This window comes from Mus caroli, unplaced genomic scaffold (assembly GCF_978045245.1).
Source record: "Mus caroli unplaced genomic scaffold, Mus_caroli_1 scaffold_15, whole genome shotgun sequence".
Taxonomy (NCBI): Eukaryota; Metazoa; Chordata; class Mammalia; order Rodentia; family Muridae; genus Mus; species Mus caroli.
In genome coordinates, this window is record NW_028227270.1 from 74197844 (window position 1) to 74223677 (window position 25834).

General features: G+C 47.1%; 1 protein-coding gene across 9 annotated transcripts in view; it reads left to right on the forward strand.

The window, feature by feature from the left end:
* The first annotated feature begins 1908 nt into the window (after positions 1-1908).
* Positions 1909-25834, forward strand: part of Kif13a (kinesin family member 13A) — a 179182-nt gene continuing 155256 nt past the window's right edge. For 8 of the 9 annotated variants that reach the window (XM_085831120.1, XM_085831121.1, XM_085831122.1 and 5 more), the window contains exons 1-2: positions 1936-2132; positions 2393-2483. In XM_085831120.1, the coding sequence (XP_085687246.1) occupies positions 2078-2132; positions 2393-2483 (146 nt within the window). In that variant the 5' untranslated portion in view covers positions 1936-2077. Of the gene's footprint in view, positions 2133-2392; positions 2484-25834 lie in introns of all 9 variants that reach the window. The other variant, XM_085831124.1, reaches the window with a different exon arrangement.

Sequence of the window (25834 nt, forward strand, 5' to 3'; positions counted from 1 at the left end):
AATCTTTAGGACCAGGAGTTACAGACGATTATGAACTGGTTCCGTGAGATGCCTGGCATGTAGGTGCTGGAAATTGAACCCAGGTCTTCTGTAAGAGCGGCGGCCATTGCTCTTAACCGCTGAGCCATCTCTCCAGCCCTGGATGCATCTTTTTAAAATACCCAACATTCTAAAATCGCAACTGTTGGAAAGTGCCAGAACAACAATTTAGCATAGCGAAGACACCTTGCTTATTAAAGAGCTCTGGAAGAAGCAGACAAATTTTGAAAATAAGAGGTAATATTCAATAGAGCCAGCCAGAGGGATTTAAAAAAAGTACAAGAACATACATAATCAAAGAATAGAATTTTAATTTCCTGGCTGCTGGATACAGGAAAGAGTATATATAGGAAGTAAAGCTAGGGAATTTAGTAAGAGGATGTCTCAGTAATCCAAAGGTGAGAATCGAGCCTCAGGGGCCTGTGAATCCTGTGGAAGAAATAGCTCGGGGCCTCTAGCCAAGAGCCTACAAAACTGTCTGTCGTGTCTCCTGTGTGTGTGTGTGTGTGTGTGTGTGTGTGAGAGAGAGAGAGGGGGGGGGAGATTTGAAGAGCGGAATGGAGGGACAGAGAAGGCGGGTAGCACCAGGAACCCAGGAGGCAGACTGCTGTATGACCCTCCGAGGTGACCTGAGTTCGTTGGTCGCCAGAATCAAGGTGAGAGAATAAGGAACAACAGAGGAAGCACTGCTTCAAGTCAGGCTTCCTGGGAGCTGGAGGTGTGACTCAGTGGTACAGCGGTAGACCGCATGTGCAAGTCAGTCGCATCACGGGGCACCAATTGGTGACAGACCGAATCCCTCCTATTTAGATCACCTGCCACACGTGGTTTACCATAATAAGTATCTCTCCGCCCTCAGTGTGGCTTCTGGAGACCAGAGCCAGCCAAGTCGTTCCTGCTTGTGTGTGGTCTCTACAGTACGGCACGCAGTAAGCACCCCATAAAACTCCCCATAAAGCAGTTCATGAATGAGTGAATTTGGACCTTCATGCCATAGTGAGATTCCCCACCGGATCCAAACTGTTAAGACTTGGAGCACTTTTCAAAAGCGCCTTGGCACCACGGAAGCGCCGCCCTCAAGCACTTGTTGAACCAAACAGAGCAAATCCGCTTCCCTCGGTTCCGCCCAGGCTGGGAGGTCTGGCTTTGGTAGAAGCGCGGATCTCGCCGCTGTGCCTTTCTTACGTAAGAGTTAATGAACCCTCCCGGCCATCTAGATCCCTCCCATTACAAGGGCGCAAGGGAAAGAAAATGAGCGCCGTATTTACAAACACACGGTTTTGGTGGTCCATTGCAAATTCATGTCTAGCCTCGGTTCCCCCACAAAGAGCTTCCAACACCGCGGCAAAGCTCGGTGTGGGGCGCCGAGGGGCGGTGCGCTATGGATGTCAGTGGAGGCGGAAGGATGGCGTGGATTAGGCCTGCGCACCCGGCACCCTCTCCAATGCCCCTCAGACCGCCCCAGGGCCCCGGCTGTGAGGGTGACAGCGGCCCCTGAAGGTGACTCAAGCTCCAGGAGGTGTCTGTGACGTCCCCCGCAGGCTCAGGAGCAGGGAAAGCCAAGGGCTCCTTCTCCAGGCCCAGCAGCCCGGAGCCCGAACGCCTTTGCAGAGCGTCCCTTCCCGTGTCCCGGCTGCCCTGAGGCCGGAGGCGCTCGCCTTTGTAAAGCGCCCCTTCCCGGTCTGCAGCGGCCTTACAGCCCGGGCGCAGCCCCCGGAGCGGAAGATGGCGACGCTGCCCGGCCCCCGGCGAGGGGCCGCGGTGCTGCGCGCTCCGCCCGGCCCGAGCGGCTAGAGCGGCGCCTGGGCCCGCGGCCTCCTCCCGCTACCGCGCCCCGCCCCGCGCCCGCCCCTCCCCGGGCCCGGCCGTGCCCCGCGTCGCGCTCCCCCGGGATGGCCCGCGCGCCTCGGCGCTGCGTCTCGGAGCTCTCGGCGGAGCGGCGGCGGCCGCGCTCGGGGGGCGCGCGGCTGCGGCTGCGGCGGCGGCGGCGGCGCGGCGCTTGAAGGGGCCGCGTCGGGCGGAGCAGCGCGCCGCCAACATGTCGGATACGAAGGTAAAAGTTGCCGTCCGGGTCCGGCCCATGAACCGAAGAGGTAAGCCGCTTTCCCCAGCTCCTTTTGCATTTCTGCTCCGGCCGAGGGCGGGGGGCAACTTTGCAAACTGCAGGGCGGCCGGGGATCGGGGACACCGGTGTGGCCCGGCGTGGCCCCGGGTGGAGGCGGCGCCCAGGCTCTGGCCGCGGCCACTATGTGCCCGGGGCGCCGTCTCCCTGCCTGCCTGGACTGAGCCACGCGCGCCGGCTGCGGCCGCGGATGCTCCACTTTGCAACATCACCCTGCCCCTGTGCTTTCAGAGCTGGAACTGAACACCAAGTGCGTGGTGGAGATGGAAGGGAACCAGACGGTCCTGCACCCTCCTCCTTCCAACACCAAGCAGGGAGAAAGGTAAATCCCATCCCGGCAGCTCCTGCCAAGTTTGAGCCCGGAAAAACCGAATGCGCTCTCCCATTGTTAGCAAGGGTGGCTTCAAGTTTGTCCCACGCTCATGTGGAAAGCGGTTGCAAGTGCAGGGTCCCCTCCCCTCTCTGTGCCCATCACTTCATGTCCCCTCTCATCCAGAGCGATGTCTCCCAGGCAGGGAACCCTGGCCAGAATCAGCACTCTGACTTCCAGGCTCCTAGAACGTGAAGGGACCGGATGGAGATGTGTAGTAGCCCAGGCCACATCTTACACCTAGGAAAGACGATATCTGAAGCGTGCAAATGACCAACCCAAGGCCTTATTGATAGGAGTTCAGCTCCAGCGATTCTTACGTTGTTTGCTCCTTTTCGCAGAACTGCTTAGGTTTGTTGTATATGAATTGGGGGCTGGGAGCCTAGAAATCAAATACCCAAGTACAAGGCTAGGGTCATTTAAAATCTGTATGTAGGTTGTTGGAGGTGGTGAGTTGAGATGGTGTCTGAAAGTAATTCGGGAATTTTGATTTTCGAGGAAACAGACAGAGTCCTGATCCGGAGCTGTTTAGACACTGGGATGGGGGAATGTTAAAAGGGGCTGCATTTTCTAAATGGCAAGGCATTTGCATTTGAAAAGTCGTGACTGTGGGATCCTTATTAATTCTACTGTGTTCCATGCAATGGTATGGGAAAATGCCCTAAAATAATGTGAATATTTGGCATTTTTATGGTAAGCCCCTGAGAAGAAATTGGTTGGTATTCATTCGGTATTGGCATTGTAGGAGCTTATAAAAATAGAAAAGAAAACCGGGATTCCGATTCGGCTTGGAAATGAGTACGAGTTTGTCCCTGAAAGTCACCTGTTGGCTGATGAGTTCCATAATGAGTGGATTTTGCTCTTTAAAGTTTCCCTGAAAACCGATTGTGAGTAGGGTTTGTTACTTTATTGCTAAGCGAGGCAGCTGCTTCCTTCTATAATCACGCCCCACTGCAGCCCAGCCTTGCTAATTTTGGGGGTCAGATTGTTATGAGGGATAAGAATGGGGAATTCTTTCCTTTTTGTATTGAGCCCAGAGTGTTCCATTGACTTCGCAAACATTCTGCATTTCCTCGCAGATTCTTGTAGTGGCTTAGAGTCACTATAGCAGATTCTTATGTGTATGGATCTGTACATACAATAATGGATGTATCCTTGGACAGTATTTTTGGACATGTTAAAATATTTTACAGTATATTTAGGCATATGGATAATAGTACAGATGGTATATTTTATGGTGGGCATTAGTAAATTTGTTGAATAAACTACAGATTAATTAAGTGCCTATGCCATATCGCTATTTTATTTGTCTTTCAAAACTTGATCTTGTCATATTGTTTCAGAAGACTCTCTCTTTGGCTCTGGTTCGCCAAGGCAGCCTGGGGGGAACAGGTAGACTATTTTAGCTTCTCTTAGGAAGCCAAGGCTTCAGTTTCCCTGGCTTGGTATTGCTTCCCCCGCCCCCCCCCCCCACCCCGTTCTTTTAATACTTTTAACCATGTATGTGTTTGTTTGTGTATATGTATGTGAGTGGGTGTGTCCATTCATTCATCCATTCATCCACTCATTCATTCATTCTGAGCTCCAGGGTATGGAGCCCAGACCGGTAGGCAGGGTGGGCATGTGCTCCCAACCACTGGCATCTGCTCTCCTTGTCATTCTTAAACCTTAGGGAATGCCACTGTTACCTGCTGCCGAGTGAGGTAAAACCTTGCCATTTGTCTATAGGAAAAGCTTTAGTTTGGTGGGATTTGAAGAGAATTGGTAACTCTGGATAGTCGGTGGTAAACACTAAAATATCACTTGGTCATTCCTTGGGCCGCTGTGTTAGATCATTTTAAGTGAGGATCCGTGGAGTGTGACCTGGACATTTATCCATTGGCATGCTGACTTGGGTAGACCCCTATCCAGAGCTGGAAGAATAGGATTGAACTGTGGGGTGCTCTCTGGTTGTGGGCTGACAGATGGAACTCTTCTTCGTGTGATTGACGGGCCCTCTCTGGGTCTGGCTGTGTATTCACTGGCTGTTCGGTTTCCAGACCGGAGAGGAATCAACACAAGGGTGCTCCGTTCAGGTTAGGACGACCGTCTTTGCCAGAAGGAAGACACCAAGTACATTTTGATGTCCACTCTGTAGCCTGGTTTCATATTTCTTCACGGAACTTCCCCTTAAAGCAACAGTGCATTTAAAAATAGAAACAATTCCTCCCTTGGGCTGTGGCTTGGTAATCACAGCTGTGCTTTATGGTATATTTGCAATTCATTTGTGTCGTCCGTGTTTTTTTGGATAGAGCTTGGAGCAGGGCAAGGGTGAGTGTGTAGAATACTGAGACCGTAATGAAATCTTCTGGGAATTCTTAGGTCTGAAAAGTGAGAGGTCCTTAAATAAATACCGGCAACTTGTCAGATTGGGAAGTAGTGTTTTTCTGAGGTTGCAAAAGATTGCCCACGCATTCAGAGATGCTCAGAGTTACTGGGTCAAAGTCTTCAGTGTTACCAGTAAGAACAAGGCAGAGTAAATCCATCGACTTCTAGGAAAAGAAACAGGCTTTGCTTTCATACCTTCTTTTATGGGACAGCGTTAGTGAAGACTGAAAGACCAGACGACTTTTCAGACTCAAGATTTTAGTCTTGATGCTGAAATCCCAGCACTAGAACGCTGCATAGGTCCAGGTTCATAGCCGATCCGCGTTTGGCCTGTCAGTCTACAATGCTAAGACCTACATGATTTGTTCCTTGTAAAACGCTGTAGCATTGCTATTGGGCGCACACAAGAATTCCTGTCGGTCCCAGGCTTGACCAAGGGAACCGAAGACAACTGCAAATCGGCAGTTATGCCAGAGGCCCTCGCCTTGGAGAGCTGTGGGAAGGAAGAGGAAAATTATTTTCAGCGCACTGTGGTAATTGCAGAGTTGTGTGCTTGGCCTTTGTGTACACTGTATCATTTGTAAATCTCCCACTTCTGTCTTGCTAGAGACTGTGCACTCCCTGAATGAAGCCAGGTACCTTGTGTTGATTCCCCTTGTGCCCGAGGCCCCATACAGCGCCTGGCGCATAACAGCTGACGAGAACACAAGGAGCTATAGCTGCCACCCACGGTGCAGGTGCAGAGGCAGCTGGCTGGCATCGGGCTGCTCATATATAGGCTCACTTTGCAAGGGTGAGGTCAAAGTCCTTTATTAAGGGAGGTGGAAACATTGCAGCCACAGATCACTTCCGGGCAGTTCTCTGTGGTGGAATGTGCGATGAGGAGTGGGACATGCTGACGCAGCAGTTTACCTTGGGCTCAGATTGAATGAGAATCCCGTCTGCCATATGTGTGGGGTGTGTCGTGCTGTATGCCATGCAGAGTTGTCTTCTCACCCCTGCTGGCAGCATCCCTCCCCTTCCTGTTCTCTTTCCTTCCTGATTTTGTTTCACTCATTTGCATTTTATGAGACAAGGTCTCACCAAGCTCACACTAGCCTTGAACATGCTAGTAGTAGCGGCTGTCCATGAACCCTCGACCCTCTTGCCTTTGTCTTCCAAGTGCTGGATTACAGGCCTGTACCACCCTGTCTCTCTCTTTTCCCATTTATTTATGACTCGTTTTTCTGAAAGTATATGAACATAACTGTACATACACAGAGAAGCTTATATCTTGCTTTGATATCTTTTTAAGATTTATTTATTTATTAATTATTATATGTAAGTACAGTGTAGCTGTCTTCAGACAGACCAGAAGAGGGCGTCAGATCTCATTACGGATGGTTGTGAGCCACCATGTGGTTGCTGGGATTTGAACTCTGGACCTTTGGAAGAGCAGTCGGGTTCTCTTACCCACTGAGCCATCTCACCAGCCCTTGATATCTTTTAATATCAATATAGGAAGACACATTTGTTTCTTTACATTTACCCTGGATGATAAGAGCAGTCTTTCAAGATACAGGTCCTGCCTGGTGGTAGTGGCACACGCCTTTAATCCCAGCACTCGGGAGGCAGAGGCAGGTGGATTTCTGAGTTCGAGGCCAGCCTGGTCTACAGAGTGAGTTCCAGGACAGCCAGGGCTGTACAAAGAAACCCTGTCTCGAACCCCCCCCCCAAATTACGTTCCTTAGGAGATATTGTTATAATTTTGTCAGTAAATTGGGAATTAAGCATCATAGTGAAGTTTGTATCTATTCTCAGCCAAGAAGGTAAAGGCCTGGAATCCCAGACCTCGGAAAGTGGGAGATCTTTGAGAGCTTGTGTCTAGCCTGATTTATGTAGTGTGGTTCTGACAAAAAAGAAAAAAAGAAAAGAAAGCTGGGCATGGTAGCACAGGCCTTTAGTCCGATTACCTGGGAGGCAGAGGCAGGACAGTCTCTTCCAGTTTGAGGCCAGCTTAGTCTACAGGGCAAGTTCCAGGACAGCCAGGGCTGTTACCCAGAGGAACCCTGTCTTGAGAAACAACAGCAGCAACAACAACAAAGTCAAACTGAGTAAAACATAGGCCTTAGTAAGGCGTCATCAAAGTTGTTCATTTTCTACCTGTTTTTTTCTATACTGCACACACAGTGGACCGTGGTAAACATCGGCAGGGAGGTCAAGTGGGAACTGCGGTGTGTCTTCCAGTTCACACATCATACGATGGATGTCTCTAGAGTGGTTTCTCCGCTCGAGAGATGTTTAAGTATTACTGACAGTCATTCAACATTAGCAAGGCAGATTCTCTAAGAGCCAGCCTCCCTCCCACGTTGCAAAATCATTTTGAAGACCTGGGTTCTGGTCACTTTTGTGCTACTACCTTCCTCTCTGGCTTTATTGCCAAGGTGGTTACGTGAGCGTAAGATAAATTTCGGTTTTGCTAGCAGCAGGAGGGCGTATTCTTCTTGCCTGATACTGGAGTTTGAAGGAGCACAGCAATGGGATAGTCTCACCAGCTGTCAAACATTTCTAACTTGTTTTAAGTTAAAGGTTCATTGAAATCTCATTTTTAAAAAGACAAAAAGCAGTTATATGGTATATGAGATTTTAAAATTATTTGGGGGGAACTGGGTGTGGTGGTTTGAAACTGTGATCCCAGCACCTAGGAGGCCAAAGGAGAGGATCACCTTGCCTTTGGGGCTGCTGTGGACTGGAGTGTGTTCCCTTGCCTGCCTGGTCTAACCTGAGAACTCTGCCTCGAAAATAACCTGAACAGTGGCAAGGGAGAAACACTTGCTTAGCATCTGTGAAGCCACAAGTTGGGTTCGATCCCCAGTCTGGCTCCCCACCCGGTTTTATTGTGGGTGAGCCCACACTCTAGTTCATTTATAAATGGTGGCTGGGGCTATCTGAGCTCCTCCCCACAGCTCCCCAGCGAGCCACAAACATCTAGTTTGGAAACCAAACCAAACCCAGGTTTATTAGGATTCTAGACGCTGGTTTTTATGTTTTGACTTTTACACTGCTTCTCCTGGACCAGTCCCGCACTCTTTGTTTGTTTTGATTTTTGAGATGTTCTTGCTGTGTTACCCAGGCTGGCTTGGAACTCACCCTGGAGCCCAGTTGGCCTTGAACTCAGGCCCCTCCTGCCTTCAGAGAGCTGAGGGTAGCACACTGCCTTCTGGGAAATTCTTCCACTTGTCTCCCAAAACTTAAGGTTCATTTTTCTTCTTTTCTGCAATTACATAATTTCTGAGATAACCTGTTTTGGGCTATTTTGAAAAATTGCACCTTGACTGTTTGTTGTGGAATTTCTGTCTGAGGATGCTAATTACGTCTGTCTGTCCGTTCTCTCCCTCCCCCCACCCCCCAGGAAGCATTGGTAAGTTTTCTCTGCTGGTGTGAGCATCTATTATTTAAAGCTTTGGCTAGCCTCCCTTTCTACTTACATCACAACCAGAAAAATGGGAATAAGAGAAATACCCGGAAAGGCTAGAACTGAACATGGCGGCGGCTACGGATGGTTGCCACTCACTCCCATTCCAGAAGGTCATTAGTTGTGTTTAGGACACAATGCTAGGGAAGGAAACCCCTTTTAACTGTGGGTGGTTTTTTTTTTTGGTATCACCATGGCAAAAATTTCATTAAGAAATTGTGAGGTATATGCTTATTGAGCTGTTAAAAAATCCCTAAGAAAATGAGAATGATGCCACCTGGGCTGTTGCTGTGTTGTTCCACAAGCAGTTGTTAGCAGCTTCCAGCACTGTAAGAGATAAATGGAAGACGTGCAGGATTGCTGTCAACTGTCAGGAAAGAGTATATGTGCCGTGTACTCACATCTTAAGGAAAATTTACAGAACTAAGTTAACTTGAAGAGTAGGCATCCTAGAGACTTCAAGGTTTCTCAGATTTACAGTGCTGCCTTCTCCCTGGATCTTCCTGGGAGCCAGGGCAGAGATGTGGTTTATGTGTTTAGAATTTAAAACTGTTTCCAGAACAGTCTCTGTGAAGGGAGCAGAATAGCTGAGAAATCACCAGGACACACAGAAACACTCAGATCACATTATAACCTCAGCCGTGTGGGAGATGAACCTGAACTGACAGCAGAGATGCCAATAAGGAAACGGTGCTGAAGTTCGTATGCGAACAGTTTTCAACAACCAAGAGTTGGTTTAGCTAGGAGTGGTGGTACATGCCTGTAAGCCCAAGCTCTGGGGGTTGAGACAAGAGGATTAGGAGTTTAAGACCATTCTCCCCCTACACTGCTGGGAATACACAAGAACCTTTCCCCAAAAAATTAATTTAAAAATAATTTTAAATAAATAAACAAGTGGGTTTGACCTATGAAATCCATCAACAGGGTTTTAAAAGAAGGGCACAATCTAAAACATTTTGGGAAATTACTCTTGAAAAACATAAAAAGAAATTCCTCTTTGGAATCGGTTTCAATGGCCATCACCACCCAGCAACAAGATAGCAGCACAGCCAGAATCAGGTTTTCTTATCTTTCCCTAAAATTTCATTTGGAAGACGTTGCAGGTTTAGTATTTGTCAATTTAAGATTAAGGGAAGTGGGGAGGTCCGTGTAGATGGTTGGGACTGGTCTTTCTCTTGAGTCTTGAGAATCACTCCCTTTACCCTTCTTGGAAGTTGTCCGAACTCCTTAATCCTTCTGTCCTCTTTGGCCTAACACCATCAATTCTAAGTTCCAAATAGAGGCCCCACCTAAACAGTCATAATGTTAATAGTTAACTCTTTCTTCAGATTCACAGAACCCGGCAAGATTGCCAGGCCTGAAATAAGCCCGATTCCTAAGTCTTCCAAATACTGCCCTTTGAGTAGCGGTCAACCCTGGCTGATGCAGGCTGATGCGAGAGGTCTCTGGTCCAACCACTTGCATTCACCACTTTTGTGCAGTTGCTATGAACAGAATACCTGGCAGGGACAACCTCGGTCAGAAAATGTTTATGTTGTGTAACGGTTTCTGAAGGTCTCAGTCCATGTGTGGCGAGGAAGGCTTGGCTGAGTTCCTGAGGGCAGGAATGTGTGCTGAGAGAGGCAGGCAGTAGGGGCGGGGCTCTGATTTCAAAGGCCACCCCCTAAGCCACTTTTTTGCAGTAGTCAAGTACCACTTCCTAAGTCCCCACAAGTAAAGTGCAGTGTGTAGTCCACTTCTGCTCTCTCTCCCCACACAAGCCCTTCCTGTCTGTCCCATCAACCCCTCCAAGATGGACGGAGCCCCCTTCTTCAATAAACCTGACTCCTCCTTACCAACTCTCCTCTCTCGAGCACTGGCCTTTCCGTGGCCGACTTACTCCAATAGCATCCAGGTTCAGGAATCCGAGACTGCCGTCCCAGACCCTTCATTTGACTGAAACCAGGGATGATAGCATGTTACCCTGAGACTGGTTGTTCAAAGTCATTGATAAAGTGGAAATACTTCCCAAACTATCCTCACCGAGGTGTCTCAGATTAAAGCAAACCCGTGTATCCCCACAGAATCGCCCCAGCACTCAACTATCTTTTGCTTTATAAGAAGCTTAATAGAAGAAATGGAAAGTAACAATTGTAACAGACCAGCCTTTCAGCCATTACCTTTGCTTGCATAAGGTGAATATTTTCGTTACAGGCTTCTGATCAGCTTTTCTTTCATTTGTGCTTTGCTATGCTACATGGCTCTCGCCGTTTTAAATTTAATATTACATAGTCTGTTGAGTTTCACTCTTTTTATATCCATTTCCGTATTTTCAGAGCTCACTGCTGGCTCTCTTAATGATCACATACATAACGGTGTCTTCTTAGAGTCGTTAGCATAACTGAAAAGCCCGGGGGCTGGAGAGGTGGCTTGGGTTGAGTACGAACTGCTCATGCCAAGGACCTGGGTTTGGGTTCCAGCATGACAGCCCAGAGCTGCTGGTTACCCCAGCTCTGGTAGATCTGATGTGCTCTTCTGGTCTCCTTGATCCCGTTCACTCATGTGGAATGCACACACACACACACATACACACACACACACAGACACACAGACACACACACACACAGACACACACACGCCCACAATGATAAAAGAATTGGAAGGGATTTCCTCCTAGCTTGCTAACATAGATACCATCTTAGACACAGAATACCACACGCTGTTCTCTTTCATGATCACGAAGTTAAAAGTTGATGCTCTTTGGAGCCACCGATGAGGGAGGACATCGAAAAAGGCAACCCAAAAGCCAGTTTCTGCCAAATCTCCTTTCTGTCTAACCTGGGAACGTGAACGGACATTAAGTCACTGAAGTGCTCTGAACCAGTCCACATAGAGATGTGCACCTCTGACGGGCTCCCAGGAGACTCTGATGTAAGGCAGTCAGCACAGGAGCCTGGAGGCAGGAGCTGATGCAGAAGCCACAGAGGGATGCTGCTTACTGACTGGCTTGCTCCCCATGACCTACTCAGCCTGTTCTTGTAGAACACAGATAGGTCCACCAGCCCAGGGATAGCCTGCCCACAATGCACTGAGACCTCTCATATTAATCAATCAGTCAGCCAGTCAGTCAATCAATCAATAATTAAGAAATGCCCTACGGGCTTGCCTACAGCTTGATCTAATGGAAACTTTTTTCTCAGTTGACTTCCTTCCTCTCAGATGACTCTAACATGTGTCAAGCAGGCAGGAAACTAAGCAGCGCAGTGGAAAGAGTGTACCTTGGATACTTTACCTTGAAAAAGGCTTCCCAGGCATTTCAGTGACTACTGTTTAACACACCTCTTGCCGGCAGGTTGAAACAGCCATGTTGCTACATCCATGGATTCTGTAGGTCAAGAATTTGGAAGGGGCAGAGAGGGTGTTGTCTTACTCGGTGTTCATGTCTGGGGAGTAGCCATGCCAAGGTTCAGCTAGTTGAATGTCCAGGAGCATTAATAGCATCAGCAACTACCTTAAATCAAAAATGCCTAATTAGATTGCACTTCTCTTAACTCATAAACTTGACACTGGCTTCCCATGTATAGCCGCTGCTGCAGACTGTTAGCTCAGTTTAACAAGCCAAGTTTGAAGCCCGTTTTTACAACCCAAGGGCTCTCCAGCCCAGTGTGTCTGATTGAAACCCTCAGTGTTTGTCTTTCCTGGAGTTGGGGAGAAGAAGGGAGAAGGAGTCAGGGAGTCTCCTAGGTACTGTGAACTTGCTAGATGCTGGCTTGTAAAGAGACACAGTTTTCTTTTCCAGGCTCAGACTCATGGTCCCCAGTGCCCTGCTTCACGTCTTCTCTGGCGTTCCCAGGATGAGGCAGCCAGTGGTCAGATGGCACTGTGGTGAAGTGAGAATTCTGAGTGCTGCCCAGTACTGCTGCTCCTGTGACCAACGGGCCACTTTGAGCTTAGCCACCAATAGACCACTTTTGCCTCTAAGTTCCTTTGTTGGCACAACTGTAGACAGGATTATATCATCTATCTATAAGGTCATTTTTGCTCTTGTTTTCCAAGTTCCAAGTTACCCACATACAGTCCCTAAATACAGAACTGAGTCAGACAAAGTTGACAGCAGATGAACCAGCTTAAATTGGGCTGCCTTTTAATTCTTGTCTTGTCAGAGTGTCAGGAGTCTTGGGGAGGCCGGGGAGGCCATTGGTGGGAGGCTCCGCTGATCTGCAGTAGCTGACTGGAGGCTTGAAGGTGTCAAGTGAAATAAGACAGCCACCAGCTCCAGACACTGAGGCTCTTATCAACCAGCCTGCTGGGGCCTGGGGTGCTTACAGAGACTCTGTCTCCTGCAGCTAGAAAGGTGTCTTTTCTGTGTGCCTACAGGACATTATGAAAACTATTTGATTCGAATCTTCTAATAAGATGCCATCTTTTGCGCGTGCACGCGCACGTGTGTGTGTGTGTGTGTGTGGTGTGCAGCTGTTTTGGGCAGTAAGACATGAAACAATATATAGAGTGGACTAAATAGCTTTCTCACAGCTGTTAGCATAAAATCTAACTTGCTCTGAAGCCCCTCCCCCCCAAGGTCTTATTGTGTAGCCCTGGCTAGTCTGAAACTTACTCTGTCTATCTAGATACACACACACACACACACACACACACACACACCACACTGGGCTTGAACTCACAGAGATCTCTCTGCTTCTGCCTCCTAAGTGCTAGGATTTAAAAATTCAGACCACCATACCCAGCTCTCTTTTTCCCTTTTCTTTCTTTGTTTTCTTCCTTCTTTCTTTCCTTCCTTCCTTTCTTCCTTCTTCCTTTTTGTGAAAAGAAGAATAAGTTGTTTCTGTTTGTTGTTAATGATATGTATATGTGTGGTGTTCTATGCATGTACCTGAGGATGCCTGAAGAGGGCACCAGATGCCCTGGATCTGGAGTGATGGGTGGTTGTGAGCCCATGGACATGGTGCTGATAATGAAACTCAGATCCTCTCAGAGCAATCCATGCCTTCTACTAACCCCAGCCTGTGTTGTTTCTGAGGGTTTTGTTATAGCCCTACCATTCTGTAGCTAATCCCTCATATTTCTACACTGATCTCAGCCAAAAATCAGGAGGGATCCCCACTACTCTTTACTGCCTTCTGTTACGAGATGAACTCAGGGTGTATGTGTGAGTGGGCGCCTCTACTCTGCTTTATATACTTTTTGGACAGTGTCTTTCATAGCCTGGGCTAGTTTTAAGCTCTCTCTATATAGCCAAGGCTGGCTTGAACTGCAGGGCCTATTGCCTTCACTTCTTGAGAGTTGGAATTACAGGCCTTGGTCCTTTTGCTTCCTTAAGCAGGGTGGAGGTTTTGGCTCCTTGTGGCCTGTCTGAGTCTGGCCTTTAGGTGTGATGAGCTTTGCTGCTGTCAGGCTCAAAAAAGGCATCTGTTTGCTATTCTCTTGCTTTTTTTTTAAAGACATGGAATGGGTAGGGAGCTTTGGAGGAAAGGGAAGCTTCGCTCTTTGCAGTTGGCTTTGTGTGTGTGTGTGTGTGTGTGTGTGTGTGTGTGTGTGTGTGTGTGTGTGCTGACTCTCATAGACACTCCCTAGACTCTACACCCATTACCAGTGACCACAGACATTCACATCCCTCAAGCTGGAAGACTCTGAGGAGAAGCAGGGCGGGTAAGGAGCTATGCAGGCATTCTGCTTTGAATACTTGTATGCACAGATTTATCCTGGGTGCTGGGTGTAGCCACAGAGCTTCGTGCAGTGTGTTGCAAAAAGTAAAAAGGCCTTTCAAAATACTTACATTCTAATGTGTACTTTAATAAAATGGTCCAAAACCGATTGCTCTTCCTACCCACCTATTTCACTAGCTCAGCTAGATGGAGAATATTGAAGGATTCGTAGCCAAGGGTGCAGAGATAGCTCAGCAGTTAAGAGCAATTGTCAGTCGCTCTGAGTTTGTTTCCTAGCACCTGTGTTGGGCAGCTCACAGTCACCTATCACTCCTGTTCCATGAGATACGAGGTTTTCTTCTGGCCCTCTGGGGCAACTACAGATACATGGCATATGCTCACACAGACATACATGCATACACATAAATGAAAACTGAAAGCATGAGGGGCCAGAGTGGCTTCAGATCTTCCAGATGATCTAAGTTTGCTTTTCTAAGACCAACTTCAGGCAGCTCACAGCTCCAGTGGAGTGTGATACTTATGACTTCCTTGGGTGTGTAAACACATGCACATACTCTTACACAGACTTGCACATACACTTAATTAAAATAATAGAAGTATTTTAAAATAAAATAAAAAATTTCTAAATTAGAATACACACACACATAGACATATACACATATACACACACACTTACACACACACACACACACACACACACACTTATTGCAGAAGGCCAGAGTTCCATTTCTAGCATTCACATCGGATGGGTCACAACTGCCTGTAAGCGGAGTTCTAGGTGATCTGACTGCCAAAGGCACCTGTACCCACATGCACATAAAGACTCGGGTACACAGCAGCACATATGCATAAATTAAAAAACACAACATCTCAAGATTTGTAGCTGAAGTTGTGCTGAGAGGTTTTTGGTAGGGTTTTGGTATTGGCTTGTCTTTTCATTCTCTACTCTTTTTTTTTTTTTTTTTTTTTTTTGTTTTGTTTTGTTTTTTACGAGACAGGGTTTCTCTGTATAGCCCTGGCTGTCCTGGAGCTCACTTTGTAGACCAGGCTGGCCTCGAACTCAGAAATCCGCCTGCCTCTGCCTCCCGAGTGCTGGGATTAAAGGCGTGCGCCACCACGCCCGGCTCATTCTCTACTCTTAACTGCTCTGTGTAGTTAACTGAAGTGCAGGACTCAGGTACAAATTGGAATGGGAAGGAAGAATGTTAACATGGAGGAAGGTCCTGAGGACTCTCCTCTGGAGGCCATTGCTTTCCAAAGGCAGGGGAGAGTGGAAGTAGGGAGCATGTATCAAAATAATGGTGCTCAATTAAGCGGCATGGAGCCCTGGTTACAAAAGAGCAAATAGGAGTTACAAAAAGAGCAAATAGGAAACCTTAGCATGGTAACACCTGTTAGAAAAGTTGTAAGGAGCCTTGAAGTGTTGCTGGCTGTGATGGTCAGCTTAGTTAGTATTTACCAGGCTACATTTTTGTAATGAGTTACAAAGTGGAGATGAATTTTCCAGAACTGCTGGTCTACTATGTTATCCTAAACAGTACTTTTCCTTTTAATATTCTCTAGCCATGTTATTATTTAGCTAGTTATTTTCTCCCCTAAGACAGACAGTCAGCTATCCTAGGTTTTCAGACCTAAGAATTAAAACAAATCAAAACAAAAAAAAACCAACCCCAAACCACTAGAAATAAAACATAAAGAGCTTTCTAACTTATCTTACATTGTTCCGAACAAGCAGCATTAAGAAAAAATAGCCACTTGTCCTGACTCCTCCCTAACTAAGGGGCAGCTTGGTACCAGGGGAAGGGGATTACATTGGCCATTTTACTTTTATTGAATTTTAAAATTTATAATTTTTTAAAGACATGGTGTCTACATAGTCTTGTTTGTCCTGGAACTCAGTAAATAGGCCAGGCTGGCCTTAACCTCAGAGATCATCTGCCTCTGTCTTCCAAGTGCTAGGATTAAAGATGTGTGTCACTATGCCCACCTCCTTTGATTGAAAATTTTGACACATTCATTTTCTCCTCTCCTGGAGGCTGAAGGGACCATTAGTCTAGGTCACCCTGGATGGTCGCCTGCAGTTGGATTCCCCTGATGTCTCTGAAGTTTACTGTAATGACAAGAAGAATATTGAGTTCCTTGGATTCTCTGGGTCCTCTGGCCACTCCAGGGCACAGATGACTATAGGATTTTACTGGCTTAAAACATTGGCCAATAGGATGTGGTGTTGGCTGTGGTCCCAGCTACTCAGCAGGCTGAGACAGGAGGATTGCTGGAGCCTAGAAGTTGGAGGCCAGCCTAGGTTAAAAAACAAACAAAACAACAACAACAACAACAACAACAACAACAACAAGACAATTGACCACGGAGTTGCCTTTATATTATGATCTATGTTGAATTTTATTTTACAGTTCTACATTTCCTTATTTATTGTTTGTGTGTTTGTGTCCGTTGCACATGGAGGGTCCCAGTTCTCGCTTTCTATTTGAGGGACTGAACCATGGTCATCAGCCCTGGTAGTTCCTCTCCACACTGAGCCATATCCGCAGCCCAGCACTGGATTTTCTACACAGCAGGCTGACTTTCTCTGTATAATTTGACATACTGAGCAAATCCATCATTTGCAAAGTTACCTTGAGCAGAATTTTTAAAAAAAATGTAAATTATTGTAAGCTACCCTGGACAGGTTGAGCCTCCCTTGTAATGCTTGGGACTGGTATTCCAGCCCTTCCTTGACTTTGTCAAGCTGCAGAGTATTTATGTACACGTGACAAGGCATCATGGGAAGAAGGCCCTGCTCTAAACACTAAATCCATTTGTTTCATCTGCACTTTATACACGTAGCCTGCAGGTAACGATGCAATGTTTTCAGTGAACATGTGAGCTGCCCATGACTTGTCTCATGTGGAATTTCCTTCTTATGTGGGACATAGCCACTCTCAAGAAGTTTTATGATTTGGAATCTGTGGGATTTTAGATTTTCAGATTAGAGTTACTGAATCTACATCCGAACCACAGCGTTTACCCCATAAGGAGAAACTGCTTGCTTGTCTTTTGCAGTGTTGTTGTAGAGACTGGGATGTAAGTGACTAGCTTTATGCTATGCATACCTCAGGCACGTGTGTGTGTGTGTGTGTGTGTGTGTGTGTGTGTGTGACACACAGTTGCAAGTCAGCTTAGACCCTGGAGCCATGTCTAAGCCTCTGTCATGGTGTGGCAACAGTGTCAAGTAGAGATGTGACCCTTGACAACCACATGGTAGTTGTAAAATATCTCCATAATAGAATAAGTGTCTTTACATTTCTAACTGAGTTGGATCGGATCCGCAGTCCTCCTTACCATATGCAGCTCTCCCGTCCAGGAGTGTGGACTTGGGAGACAAGCCGCTTCTCTGGGTCTGAGTCTACTATACTCTAGCTGGAAAATCAGGACAAAACCTCAGTGCCTCAGTTTCCAGGCTGTATGACCGGTGCTCGAGACCCCCAAGAGTTGACAGTTTTTTACTTCCCTGGGACACGTGAGGATGCCTGACCCCATTTGCTTCTTTGTGGCTTTTTATTCATTTCAGGTTTAAGCAAAGAAGTTCCTCTCTAGTACCTAAAAATAGCAATTAGAAAAAAAAAGTCTTAGGGAAGTGGAGTGTGGTCCTAGCACTGGGGAAACTAAGGCAGGGGAGTTGCTGCCAGTTCAGGGCCAGCTTAGGCTTTACAGTGAGACCCTGCCTCAAAGTAAATGAATAAAGAGTCTCATGATTTTATCTGTAAGTGTTTTCTGATGACCTTTCATTAAATGAGGCATGCCCTTTTTAAAAAAACGACTTGTTCTTTTTAATTGTGTGTACTGGAATCTGCTGACTGGGTGCTGGCACCTGTGGAGGCTAGGGACGCTGGATCCCTCTGGAGCTGGACTTCCAGGTGATTGTTAGCTGCCAGATGTGGCTTAGCCACCGGCCTTCTCTCTAGCTCACATTTTAATGACATCCCGCCTGGTCTCCAATCAGGCACATCCCACGTCTCAGTCAATAAGATACCACCGTGCCTATGGCTCTCTCGAATGGGCCCAGTGTGCTTTGTGCAGAGGGAACTCCTTACTCATGGGTGCTCCCTGTCTCTTGGGCTGTCGGCAGTCATTCACTTAGTGAAGAGTTTGTATCTGGAATCCGCATCACAGGTGGGAAGAAGCGTTCTGTGTGTGTGCGTGCACATAAAAGAATGAAGCCCGGGTGTGGGGGCGCTGCACCAAAGGTGGTAGGTACACTGCAGCTTGTCTGCTTTGCAGAGTGCTGGACACATGCCTGCGGTGGCTTCCCCTCCCCCTCTGCCACGTGCACCATCTTGGCTGCATTCAAGCTCCGTGGTTTTGTCAACGAGGAGCCAGGTGTGCTGGCTGGTATTTTTGCTTGTTTGTTTTTGTTTTGTTTTTGTTAACTTGACACAAGCTAGGATCATCTGGGAAGAGGGAACCTCAGCTGAGAAAATACCTCCGTTAGATGGGCGGAAGGCAAGACAGTGGGGCAATCTTCTTGACTAATGATAGACGTGGGAGGGCCAAGTCCATTGAAGAAGGTGCTGCCACCCTTGGGCAAGTTGTCCTGGGAGGTTTAAGAAAGCAGGCTAAGGGCTGGAGAGATGGCTTAGTGGTTAAGAGCACTGGCTGCTCTTCCAGAGGTCCTGAGTTCAGTTCCCAGCAACCACATGATGGCTTACAATCATCTGTAATGGGATCTGATGCCCTCTTCTGGGGTGACTGAAGACAGATGAAGTGTACTCATATAAATAAAATAAATAATTTTTTTAAGAGAGAGAGAGAGAGAGAGAGAGAGAGAGCAGGCTGATCGAGCCATGAGGAGCAAGCCAATAGTCTGTGTTCCTCCATGGCTTCTGCATCAGCTCCTGCCTCCAGGTTCTTGCTCTGACTTCCCTTCACGAAGGACTGTCAGCTGTAAACAGAAGTAAACCCTTCCCTCTCCAAGCCGCTTCTGTTCATGGGTTTATCACAGCAACAGAAACCTAAGGGATAGAACAGATGTCTCGCTCTTCCGTGTGCCCCTCCCTTCTCTCACTGAGCTGTTGCTCCTCCATCTCACCTTGGAAGCAAAGAAAGAACAAGATGGGGAACCAGGATACAGGGTAGAGGGCAGGACATGGAAGGAAGAGTAATTCAGGCTGAGAGGTCTGGGCCTTGATGAAGTTGACTTTCCAGACCGGTCTCAAAGCTGCCATCAGAGACTGGGCTCTGGGCGGTGAGGGCAGGCTTGTGCCTGGTCCCGCCGCTGAACAGAGTAAGGTGGCTGTAGTATGCCTTAGGTGACCTTGGCTTTCAAATCAGAAAGAGAAAGCCTTAAATTAGCAGCCAATCAAAGCCTGTCAGAATCTGGTCCAGGCATGGTTCATGTGGGGGGCTTGCGGCTGTGTTCGCATGGCTGGATTCTGAGAGGAGAGCCTATGGCGGTGTGGAGGTAAATGAGCTTGTATGCCTCCCACAGTTTGTCAGCTTTGACGACTGGCTGTCAAAACAAAATTCATCAAACTGTAATCACTGATTTACCCAGTGGGATCGTTGGCAGCGGTGACCAGGGAGGTTAGCGACGGGAACCTCTCCCCTTGAGTCCCTTATTTGCTGAAGTTTTTATACTCAGGTCAGCAGTAGAGTCACATGGGAATAGTGAGTAGAGTTTTAGTGCCACTAAAAACCTATGCACCCATTTATTTGAACATCACTCCACCCCTTCAGCCACATGGCCAAGCCCTGTTACTTGAGTTAAAGACAGTAACCCATTCTTTGAGAGAAGAGTCCCCTCCTAGAACTGCTGGCAGAGAGAGTCTCTTCTGCTTTCAGTTTCCTCCATCATATGCCCTTTCTAGATGCTTTGTGATGGAGTACAGTAAGCCCTGCTGATGCTGTGCCTGGGACCACAGGTCTGCGGTGGGGCGGTCCTCGGACTGTCACTGCGGTTCTTCATCTTAGTGTGGGCCTCCTGAAGCCTCTAATTTCTGCATTAGATTATTATATAATAATGGACTCCGTGCTGTCGTGTGGCTTTTGGGATCATAGCAATGTGGAAGGCTGGTTACTGTGCCTCCCTGAGCTCTCGGCAGTACTGGGGGGTTGGATCCAGGGTCGTGTGTGTGCATGTTTGGCATGCTCTCCCGCACCGAGCTAGCTGGAACATGGCAGTACAAACGTAGCTCTAGAGCCTAATCCCACTGACAATCACTGCTTTGGGCCGACAGGCAGAGGCTGCCACTGCTTAGCACTCCATGACATAAGTGATGGTTATTCAGCCAAAAGGTCACGCAGTGTTTGGCAGGAGTTCACATTGTAAAGGTTTACTGACTGCACGGTCTGCATGGCAGCTTTCGCTTGAGGTTTATCCAGGAACTTATGGGAGAGAATTAAGCTCTAGGCAAAGCCATGAAACCAGGAATTCATGTCCAGGAATGCCCCCGAGTCTGTGTCGCCTTCTGACCTCGGGGTGGTATGTGATCTCAGTCTTGGTGGGGCAGGGGCTACACAGCTCTGCCTTGGGCATTCTTCTGAGCCTCCCTTGTCATGGGAAGAGAGGGACACCACTGAGAGTGAGGAAAGAGAGACACTGGCCAGTTGTCAGCATCACCTGCAGTTGTGGCCTGTGAATACCATGGCTGTCTTCCTCCTGGGGGCTGAGGGCATTTCTGGGCACCCAACCTTACAGTTCCCAAGAGGCCGTTGAATTTCTGCTGCCTATTGTAGTTGGAAAGCAAGCTTGTGAAATCTCCATGTTCCTGTCTGGAGCATGGGGACCAGTGACGCTCCTGAACTTGTCACTCCCCTGGGCATTCTCAGCATTGAGGAAAATTCTCAACATGTGCTCCAAGAGTGTACACTGGCATGGAAGTCCCCAGAGAGTGGCATGCTGCAGGGATAACTTAAAATCTGTTCACATTTATGTTTGTAAGAAAGGCCTTGGCAGACTTTGTCAAGTCTCTGTCTATGCTTTACAGAGTTGGTCATGCAAAGCTTTGCGTTTTATTTAACAAGTCCCTTGACGGTGAGTTGCTGGTGATACCTCGTGCAGTATTTGTCAAATGTGAGCATAGTCCCATGGCTGGAAGTCACAGCAGGAGGGCAGACCACTGTGGCTGGCCAGTTGAGAGATGGAAACCACACTGAGCGCTCTGGGAAGTAAAAGTTGCTGGGAAATAGGGGTCGGTGGCAGCCTGGATGCTGGTGTAACCTTGGAGATTAAGCAGGTGTTTTCTTGGTTCCTGGCCTCCACAGAATCTTTGTTACAATGTTTTTTCATTGTTTCTCTCTGACTTAGACAAATTTGGTTTCCCATTCTTTCTGGGTTCTCTGTCTTCTCTAATTCTGAGCACTTTTCATATGACTCAGCGGTAGATGAAATGGCTCTAGTTCTGTCCTTGTTGTTTGTAGGGTTGGGGGTCAAACAATGGCTTCATGCTTGCTACTATATTATCATTTCTAAACTATGACTCCAATCTGTTGTTGTTGTTATGCTTAATCCTAATGATGCTGCCTGAGGCTTTTCAGGTACTCATAGCTAACATCTGCCCGTGCAGGGGAAATAAATGACCCCTAGCCCCTCCTTCCCTCCCTCCTTCCTTCCCTCCCTCCTTCCTTCCCTCCCTCCCTCCTTCCTTCCTTCTTTTCTTTCTTTCTTTCTTTGTTTCTTTCTTTCTTTCTTTCTTTCTTTCTTTCTTTCTTTCTTTCTTTCTTTCCTCAAGCAACTTCTTTGTTTTTAATGTCATTTATTCTCATTATAAACACAGCAGCTATTTGAAAACTTATAAAATGTAGGTTAGAGATAAATATGGTTTGCTCATTCGACTGTCAACAGTCTAATGCATTTCATGGTTGGTGTGCAGTAATTTATACCACTGGGATACATAACTCCTTTCTTAAAGCTCTGGAAATGGTTGCTATGTGTACCGCCTCTAGGTACTCTGTGCTGGAGGTTTAGTCTGAGCACAGTTCCACCTTGTGGACGTTTTCTCTCCCTCTGTTAGTATCTCCTGTCTGCAAACTTTCCCTTTCAGGCTACCTTGCTTCTGGGAAAGCATCTGTCCTGCAAGGGAACCCAGCATCTGCAGAGCCAGGCTGGATCATGAATTTTCTGTTGTTCTTTAGTGTTAGGAACACTAGCCAGGTGACCTTGCCAAAACTGGGTGACCTTGGGTGAGCTGCTTCCACTCCATGTGCTGTCACCTGCAACTTCAAGTGAGCTCGATAAAGCTCTCAGTGGCAACTGCTTTAGTGACCAATTCTGCATGTGAGTCGGAGGGGGATTACACAAGTAGTGGAACAAAGATTCCTTGAAATTACCTCTCACAGTGATCAAGGTAGGAGGGTGCAGTCAGGTGACTGTGCCTGGTCCGTGTGAAACCGCCAGGCATGTCACGTGTTTAGCTGTCACAGATGCTCTGTTTATTAGTCACCCGCTCCTTTATTTATTTTTTGTTTTTTTGGTGTATACACAGATCATCCTTCTTAGTCCTCAAGACTCTGTTTGTCTTGTCCTTTCTTTCTTCCCCTTCCTCCTATCCTCCGTCCTTTGTCACTTCCTCCTCTTCTCCTCTTCGCTTCCTTCCTCTCTCCCCTTCTTCTTCATCTCCTCTTCATTTTTGAGACAGGGTCTCATACAGCCCAGGCTGGCCTTGAACTCACGTACAGCCAAGACATTGGTTATTAAACATGAAGCTCCTGATCCCCTCAAGTGCCGGAGTTCAGGTGTTCCTTGCCGTACCCAGCTTCAGTGTCTTCTTGCTTGTGTTCCTTTAGCTAGTCCTCAGAACTTTTGGATTTGCCAAAACATGCCACAATCACTGCCAAAAACATGTTCCACGATCCTGAATACTTACTGTTTCAAAAAATAAAATATGCTTTTAATGGGGGAAAAAAACAAAACAAGAAACAAACTCCAAATGGGCATACCAGGGTGTTTCTCGTGTATACTCAGGTTGTAGTGTGGGGTCACCTTAGAGGAAATGAAATAAATTACACATAATTTCCAGGAGTTACCATTGATGGTTTTCATTTTAGCTTCATCTCTGCTTTTCCACCTATGTAGGTACAAAATTTTAACCCTGTACCAAACTAGCACTTAAAGAAAATTACATTAATCTACGTGTGTGTGTGTGTGTTGGAAGATGCTTGCATACCATGGCATACCTGTGGAGGTCAGAGGACCACCTGCATCCCAGGGATTGAACATAGATGCCAAGCTTGGCAACAGATATCTTAACCTGCCACTTCTCTGGGCTCAGATTGGTGCCTTTGAATTTGTTGAGTTTGTGTTATTACATCAATTTAAAGTTAGTGCTAAAATGAATGTATCTGTTACTATAACGGTGAGTCTGAAATAAATGAACAGGGCCAACCAAGCTCCGTGCCGGTCAGTCAAGGGAGTCGGCATCGCAGGCATCTTGGGTTGCCCTGGAAACACCCACTAACGCACACTCGGATAGCTTTGTTTTGAGTCACTTGTAATATTTTCCCCCTTTCCTGCTGCTAAAAAGAGAATGGAACTTTTGACTCAGGGAAAGCTATGTGAGATTTTTGTAAAGACGAGGAACCAGAAGTCTGGGTTCTCTGAATAACTGCCGAGGTGCTGGCTATAGAAATGGCCTGTGGGAGATGTGACAAGGGACAAGAGCTCTGATCTACCCACATTCTTTTCGTATTTGAATGCTGTTCTTGGATAGTCAGGTTTCAGAGGGTTTGTGTGCTTGGCCTTGGTGGACACATTTCTTCCTCCTCTCCTTCTCCCCGTGTTCTTCCTTTCTTTTTCAATACTAGGGATTGATCATAGCGCTGGTGGATGCTACAGAAACATCCCCCTTGTGAGTCCTCCCTATTGATTGATTGATTTTTAACCTTAGAGAGTCTCACTGAATTGCCCATGCTCTTCTTGAACTCAAAACTCTCCTTCCCTGGCCTCCCAAGGGCGGGGTCGTCACAGTGCACCACTCGGTGTGATGGCAGTGACATTTCTTTATCACCAAGTTATATTTGTCTAAACAGGTAAAGATTTGGCATGACTTAGATAGATCCCACACAGCATGAAGAAGTGCTAAGAGGCAGTTCACGGAGGATCCCAGGAAGCCTTTCATTGATGGCGCACGAGCTTCAGTGGATATCGCTGTACTTTCCTAGAAAGTGCTTTCTAAAACACACTTCCATGGGATTAGCTAGAGCCAGATCTGGAGCTGTGCAGATGGCAGTGTCCCTTATGTACCGACGTGCATGCAAAATCTGCCTAGAGTGTCATCCGCCTGCTTCTATTTACTTCCCAACAGTTCCTGAAAAATGCTTCTTCCCCTTTGAGAAGGCAGCATGGCTAGATCTCTGTGGAACCCCACCCCCACCCCCAACACACACAGATTTTATTTCTTATAACAGCAGACACTTCCATAGTTTTTATACATTTGTTTTCCTGTTATTTTACCCCAGTGGCTCACTAAGTCATTTATCAGTATCACCGCCACCAAAGTATGGAATATAAGGTAAAAGGAGCCCTACCTTCAGCTGATGATGTCAGCTTTTTAAAGATTTATTTATTTATTTATTTATTTATTTATTTATTTATTTATTTATATGAGTATGTAGCTGTCTTCAGACACACCAGAAAAGGGCATTGGATCCCATTACAGATGGCTGTGAGCCACCATGTGGTTGCTGGGAATTGAACTCAGGACCTCTGGAAGAGCAGTCAGTGCTCTTAATCGCTGAGCCAATCTCTCCAGCTCCCTGATGTCAACTTTTAAGAGCCACAGCTAAGATTTATTAGGCTACCTTTTCAGGTCAGCAAATGATCACAGCTTGTGAAAACTAGAAAAGTAGACTTACCTGAACGACATTGGCATTTTTTTTTTTAAGTTTTATGTTCTATAAGAATTAATGGGGCAGCTACAATGCAGGCAGTTTAAACTGAATGAAAGGAGTTAATGAAGCTGACTTGCCCCAACCTGAATAATTAGGTCCTGGATAATAGACTTTCAACCCAACTTTATTAAGGTATAATTTACCTAAGCTAAAATGCACTCATTCAAGGGTGGCCTTCTCGAGTTTTTACAGTTGAGTGCACCCTGTAGCCATGGCCAGCTAGCATCAGGGTGTTGAATGCCACCATCACCCAGGTGGTTTCTGGGACCTGAGTCATTGGTGAAGTGTCATGTAAAAACCTCTCCACTCAATACAACTCTCCTCTCGTCGTCTCTTGTGCTTGAGCATGCTCACTTCGTGTCTTGTGCCCCTTCGCTCTCTCTTCCTGCCCTCTCTCTTGTGGTGCTAGGGATTGAATCCAGCAGCTTGCACATCCCAAGATGCACTTCTCCACTGAGCTACATCCTCAGCCTCACATCCTCGGCCTCAAACTGCTTTTTCTCTATTTCCCTTTTCTTCCCTTCCTCTTCCCCTTCCCTCCCCCACACTTCCTTTTTGGGGGGATGGGGGGCAGACTCTCATGTATATTCCAAGCTGGCTTCGAACTCACTGTGTATCTGGCCTTAAACTCACTGTGTACATCCAGCTGGCCTAGAACTCACTTTGTATCCCAAGCTGGCCTTGAACTCCTGACCTTCCTGCCTCTACTTCCCAAGTGCGGAGATTCCGGATGTGCACTATGACACAAAGTTTCTTCCCTTTTGTCTGGGGGTCAGCTTGTCATGGGAAGCATACTCTGTATTATCTAGACTTCCAGGCTATGTAATACAGCTCTGGGACGATGATCATGTGTGTGTGCCTTGAGCAGGGTAGTAGGTAAGGGATAGGGAGCTCTGCAGTCTGAATAATCATCCGCACCCACATAAGAAGCTTTG